Below are 6,600 nucleotides of genomic sequence, written 5' to 3'. Positions count from 1 at the left end.
TTAGTTTTTGAAGTGTCACACAGAGCACTCAAGGTAAAAACAAGAGCAGCCAAGAGACCCATTTCGCTCGTGTGGGTATATTTAGTCAGAGTGACCCATCATTAGAGCTACTTCCAGGCAAACAGACTCCAGACAGCGGCCCAGCACTGCGGAGGTACACCTGGGCAGGTGAGCTACACAGCAGGTAAATCTGCGTGCGCCCTCCGCCTCCGTCCGTCTGTCCTCGAGCTGCAGTCACGGCTGTGCGTGGGCGGTCAGCGCGCGGTGCGTGTCGGGGGGTGTCGAGGACGTGTCTCGTGTGGGCAGCAGAACGCAGAGCCCGGGTGTCGTGGAGCCAGTGTGACGCGTCTCAGACTGTCACGCCTCTCTGCGGCCGAGCTTTCTAGAACGTGTCCTCTTACCATTGGATTGAATAAACGTGAAATTAATGAATCAACTCGATAGTTTAATTTCTGTAACGAGGAGTCCAGCTGCGGGGAAAATCGCGCACGCTGCACTCCTCACGAGCTTATCGAACCGAAATACTTTTCTTACAACTCTTTTTAGAAAATAAAAAAAATATCTTCCACCCACAAGCCCGATTTCTTCCCTGTGAGACAACCTTTTCTCCCACAGCTCCGAGCGCTTCTCATAAAAATGAACTCTTCTGCCTCGTGTAGCCACAGTAACACACAGAACAGACAGACGAAAGCTCGTCCAAGACACGGCATTTAATTACAGATGTAATCTGTTTTATTTTTATGCCCGATGTGATAGCTCCGCGGGGGTGAGACCGCTGTTTACCGTTTAACGAATATAACCCTCCCAGCCACCTGTTTGTGTTTTGTCTTCGGGCGAAACCCTGTTGCCATTTTTAGCTGTGAAAAGAGCACACTAATGCCGTATAATTTAAAGGAGTTTATGGAGATTCATAATTACAGTAAGCCGATGTTCACCTTATGTCAACAAATAGCAATAATGTAATTGGTGCCCTCCACACACGCGTGGGCCGTCTGGCTTTTGTGAAGGCGGGAGCGGCGGGTCTGCAGATCGGAGCGATAGGAGAGCCCGGCAGGGCTGTGGTCGAGCCCGACACCCCCGATCATTATTATAACGGTCAGACAGCAGATAAACGTTTAATTATTGCACGATTAGGTCTGTATACCCGGCACGCCGAACGGAGTAAACTGCTCCGAACACCGTCGCCCGGCCACAGTCGACCTGTGCTCGTTCCACAGACGAGGTGTGTTACGAGTTGCAGTACAGCACAAAAGCACTGACAGGTCTGTTTATTTCACATTCTTCGGTTTTCTTTCAAGCTACTTCTCGAGTTTTAAACAACAAGGCATGTCATTATTTCTTCACGATGATTGCATTCAGATTCAAGAAAGCCGCGGGAGACTCACGCTGTATCGCGGCCCGGCTGCCGGTCTGCGACTGAAAGGTTTTCACACTGCCGGCTCAGCGGTGTCATTGACATTAAAACGTTCCACTCTCCTTTGTTAACTGGTGGATGCTGCACATTGGTGGTGGTGGAGGGAAGTCCCCATTACCTGTAAAGTGCTTTGAGTGGAGTAAAGTGCTTTTTCTGGAGTGTCCATTAAATCTCTATATAAGTGTAAGCAATTATAATTATTATTACTGTCCTGCTTTGCAGCTACGTGGTCATTAACAATCCTGTAGCTGTTCGTAAGGGTGGGGGTGTATAACCACACTGTCCTAGCTAAATTCTAGTCTGAACAGTCCGCCCTCCTTAAATGTCCTCTTGCTTCACCTGATGAAGCCCTTTCCGACGCCTCCAGCGCTGGTGCAGAATGCCTCGGGAGAGGACGCACTTCAGTGTGGAAATTGGTTCTCTCTGTGTGGCGTCCCCTCGTTTCCAGCTTCTCCTTGTGGTCTTAAATTGCCATACAGAGGCAGTTGTTAGGGGTTACAGTGGGATTGGTCTGCTGAGCCTATTCCTTCCAGATCAAGCTTTTTTTTTAAATTAAAACAAGGTTTGTTCCAAAGCTTTGAAAATCGCTGGCTGAGAACACGTGGCCTCAGAAATGATTGTCACTGTAAAATCTGCAAAGCTTTGGGAGCTGAAAACAATTAAGACAATGAAATATGAAAAAAACCCAAGAGGTGTTCATAATCCTTAAGAGTTGTTGACAAAGTCAATACAGGGGATTTCTTCATGAGGGACAGTGAATCACAACCCAGAGGAAATACAGTCGATGGAAACCATTTGAAAGAGAAAGAACCTTCTCCAAGAAAGTGATCAATGAGATTTTAAAAATCATTTAGTTACTAAGTACCAAAGAGGCAGGTGAGCAGACTGGCTTCTCTTTGGAACTTCTCTTATGATAACATGTAAACTCCACACATAGCAGCCCCTAACAGTGTAACCACCTCTCCCCTGGGCATAGCAAGACAACTCCCCAGTCAGCAAAGCACATCTCCAAGAGCATGCCAACTCTCTTGTCAAGCATAAAAAAAACATGTTGCTTCTTTTAAGTGTACTTAAATAGTTTATTAATAAATTTACAGATCAGTTACAAAAATTTACAGAACATATGTACAGTGCACACTCAACATACACTCTATCTAGGACAGTGGTAATGTACATATATCATAGACATGGTTGTGTTTAACCCAATAGTGCAAAATGGATGAACAGTAATAAGATAAAAATAAAAAATAAAACTAAACTAGTTTTACACAATAAGAAATGTTCATAGTTGTTTTAACTTCCTTCCAAATCTTTTGCTTCAAGTAAAGCAAAAACAAAAACTGCAAATGTTAAGGCACATAAATAACAGGATTCATTGTTGAATGTTTCCCAGTGGAAATCCTGTTCTGACAGGAGAGTCTGTCCACCCATCGAGTCAGAGGTTTTTACAGTAAACCAGTAGCTCCCACACTCTCCAACTCGGAGAAATGAATACAACTACACCGGTCAGTCCTCTCCACTCCCTGTACCCCAGCCGATTGTCTGCGCGCCCTTCCAGCTTCGACCTCCACAGCACAGGCGTGTGAGAAGTCAGAGCTCCTTTGTGTGGGGGCCCGTCTCAACGAGTCTGCGAGACACGGTCACCCCAGAAACAGGGGTACAGGGGTGTTGGTAAAGTTCCTATTGAAGCAAAATGGCAAGAGGACTGGAAGGAAAAGACACAGGTGAAAGATGGTGGGTTCTGCAGCTCAGATGTGGCCCCTATTTCACAAACATGAACTGAGACCTAAATTCAGGTCCCCTGGACAAACTGAGTCCCCAAGTGTCCCCCCCCCCCCCCTTTGCCAGCTGCCAAGACCTCCCGGTTTCCCTAAGCCTACGAAGACAGAATTCACAGCCTGTTTTTGGTTTTGCAGGAGAGTTCTCCCACTGTTCTCTTTTCAGCTTGGGACCCTTCTTCCAGGAAGCGCTTGAGATGTGTGCCAGCATAACATAACCCCCCCGACACACACACACCCCTCACCCCCAACCCAGTCCTCCCGTGCAAAGAGGGGAAGAAATGGAGGAGGTCAGAGACGCACAATCCTGCTACCAAACATCTTTCCACACAAGGAATGTCCTCGGAAGTCCTGCCGTTGGGAGATCCCCATGGGAAGTCTGTGTTCATATACTGAACCTCCAAATGTCGGCGCCAGTCCTGCCCGCCGGCTCTGCCCGCCCTCTATCTGGGCACAGACACCTCCTCTCTGCCGTCCAGGGGTGCAGCAGCAGACTTGAAGCCGAGAGAAGAGTTCAGGCCCAGAAGGGGGTCCCCCCTTGCGCTGGGGGTGCGGAGGTGGTCAGGCCCCCTATGGCAGACGCAGAGGGGACAGGGGCAGCCGGCGGGGTGGTGCAGTCCCTGGGAGGGGGGGTAGATGGAGGGCTGGGGCAGCCCGGGGAGGATCTCGTGCCGGGGGTACGGAGCGTGGGAGAGCCGTAGGGGGTCGAGGGGCCTCAGGGCCCCCCCGAACGGGCTGGGGAGCACGGCCCCGCTGCCCAGCCCCAGGTGAGAGTACAGGTGCAGGGGCACGTGGGGCAGGAAAGGGCAGGGCAGGCCGGTGGCCGCCTGGCTCATCATGTAGGTGTAGAGGCTGGGGTCCAGGGGGTAGGGCCAGGTCAGGGTGTGCCTCTGCCTCTTGTCCTTCATCCGCCTGTTCTGGAACCACACCTGTGTTAGAGGGAGAGGCTTTCAAGAAGGGGGAGACACCTGGAGAAATGTGCACAGCAGCTGGCTCAGCAGGAGAGACCAATGCTCCATATGAGCTTTTTCTTGCATTATTCAAATTTAAAAAAAAAATGGCAGAATTGCAAAAGGGAGACAAAACGTCTTTTAGTGATTCATGCGTCTTTCTCCGCTCTCTTGCCAAGCTTCTCTAGTTTAAGACCTGCTCATGGCACACAGATAACATGGTTATACCCTGGGGTGACCCCTCATGCAACAGAAACCTTCTGGTTTCTGTTGCAGCTGAGCCCTCAGCGACACAATCAAGCCCTTCATTGACCTAATAATAATAATACGATTAATTTGAACTGTTTGTTCCCAGCTCTTAAACATGCTGGGGCTTTAACCGATGTATACTGCAAGTGAAATAAAATCCCACACTTGCAAACAAAATGCAAATGTTCCCATGAAACCACGTCTTTAGATCAATTAAATGGTCTAATGAAAAGTAGCAGGTGTGTGGATCTCCAGGACCAGGATTGGGAAACATCTTTACACCTTCCGATGTACGGATTTCCAGTCCCTCCTCACCCCACGCGTGTTGTTGTGGGCGCTTTCTTAGCGCACGTAGCCTGCGTGTTGTACAGCGCTCCGAGAGAGCCAGGAGCTGTGTGGCGAGGTATAGAGACGTACCTTTATGGTCGTCTCCGGGAGGTTGAGTGCCGCCGCTAGCTCGCATCTCCGGGGCCGGGACACGTAGGTCTCCTTGCAGTACTCCTGCTCCAGGCGGGACAGCTGCTCCCGGGTGAAAGCCGTGCGGTGCCGCCGACTTTGGTCCACTGCGCCCGGGAAGGGGTTCCTTGGGGAAGCTTCTTCATTGGCCTGGTCCGTCTCACCTTGACCCTTGGCAGAGACAGGCGACTCCTTGTCCTCGGGCACTAAGCATCAAACACAGTAAAGATCAGAACGGCGTTTCCTCCGCACGCAGGCGACTTAAAACAAAAAAGTACACAAGCACTCCTAAGATACGGATAAATGTACTTTTAAGAAGATTGAACTGAGATTTGTTTTCCTTTGGGTATGCAAAAGCCTTCAATGACAGTAGACGCACCTAGAAAACGGAATGAAGAGTGTGACGTTGTTGTGTGTAAAGTCGGACGATTTGTGCGGTTCTGAAGCTCAGCTACCGGGCACGGAAGCGGTGGTATCAGTTCAATCATCCGCCTCTAAGCTTTTGACTTCGAATTTGAATGCATGTACTACAAGGCCGTGTCACACACCTGGGCTGCTTATGTGTTTCATCGGAGAAAGGGAAAAACGCGTTTGCACCGTGCGCCCCAAGCCGCACACATGCGGTAAACGATCACGGGGCGACTCGATAAACTTTTACATTATTCCCGCCGTGTGCCTTTAGAGTCAGTCGCCAAACAGCCATCTTTCAAATCGCCCCTATAAAATACTCTTTAAAAAAAATGCGACGCGTGCAATATCACCCAATCGCATGAATTCCGCGCACTCACGTGTGTTGGTGTGGACTTCGGGTTTCATGCTGCGCCGGTCAATCTGAACTGCGGGGCGTTAAGGCGAACAAGCGGGATATTTAATTCCAAGCTGGAACCCAGAAATCCGAGTTATTTCCTCATGTTCCTCCTCGAGGAGTGTCCTGCTCTTGAGAACCCCGCCGGGGGGAAGCGAGTCTCCGGGTGCGGGGCTAGGGCTGACTGGGTAATCCGGCTCCTCTCTGCGTCTCTGAGGCCGTGACGCGCTCCTTCCCCGTGCCGACCTCGCCTACAGTGGGAAGATCTGGCTGATGTTCTTTTTAACCCTCCTCTCTCGCGCTTTCTGTCTTTTATATCGCCCAGGTTGTCCTCTGCTCACTAATGAGAGACGCGGTGTGGCCGCCGCGGCGCCGCCAGGCTCGAGAGGGGAGAGGAGGGGGGGGGGTGGATAAGGTGTTAAGTAGTCTTGGGCCGCAGAACTGTCTTTGTACTTTTGTTATGGAGAATTAAAATCCACCTCCCGCGCTTTAAAGTCGGAGGAGCTACCCCGTAGAGTTAAACCAACCAACATTGTCCTGTAGCGTTTGATGTTTGTGTTTTGGAAGTAAATCGTTAGAATCCTAATGTCCTCAATGGCCACAAAGCGGGCGCTTTCTCCGCCAGTGAGACGTCTGTCTTCGGGGTAAAGCGGTGTAGTGTGTGTGTATAAAAGCATATTATCCCTTTACTTACTAATTGTAGCACCCTTTGAGACTTTTTTTTTTGCGTATAATCAGATTAATACAACGTTAATTATATCGCTTGCCGATCCGTGGTCGCGCCCCGGGGACGAAATGTTTGTGCGATTATCACCTTGAGCTATTCATTGAAGGATAAATTAGATAACGGCGGAAGAGCCTTTTGCTTCCAGTACTGCAACTATATTCCTGATGTCCCGTGAGCTCGGCGAATTCCTTTCGAATATTGCAGAACGATTCCCAGAAGCA

At 49.8% G+C, this 6,600-nt stretch overlaps 1 protein-coding gene across 2 annotated transcripts; it reads right to left on the bottom strand.

Moving 5' to 3' along the window:
* Positions 1-3,244: 3,244 nt before the first annotated feature.
* Positions 3,245-6,004, bottom strand: eve1 (even-skipped-like1). Of its 2 annotated transcripts, none has more exons than XM_006638357.3 (3): positions 5,636-6,004; positions 4,809-5,053; positions 3,245-4,121 (listed from the first exon to the last, which is right to left on the bottom strand). In XM_006638357.3, the coding sequence occupies exons 1-3, from the start codon at positions 5,661-5,663 to the stop codon at positions 3,636-3,638; spliced, it is 759 nt and encodes a 252-aa protein (XP_006638420.1). In that variant the 5' UTR covers positions 5,664-6,004; the 3' UTR covers positions 3,245-3,635. The 2 variants fall into 2 exon arrangements, with proteins under 2 accessions (XP_006638420.1, XP_015217775.2); XM_015362289.2 differs by lacking the exon at positions 5,636-6,004 and adding an exon at positions 5,396-5,523.
* Positions 6,005-6,600: the final 596 nt, after the last annotated feature.

This window comes from Lepisosteus oculatus, chromosome 28 (genome assembly GCF_040954835.1).
Source record: "Lepisosteus oculatus isolate fLepOcu1 chromosome 28, fLepOcu1.hap2, whole genome shotgun sequence".
Classification (NCBI taxonomy): Eukaryota; Metazoa; Chordata; class Actinopteri; order Semionotiformes; family Lepisosteidae; genus Lepisosteus; species Lepisosteus oculatus.
The sequence above is the reverse complement of the archived record's forward strand: the minus strand, read 5'-3'. Positions and strand labels throughout refer to the sequence as shown.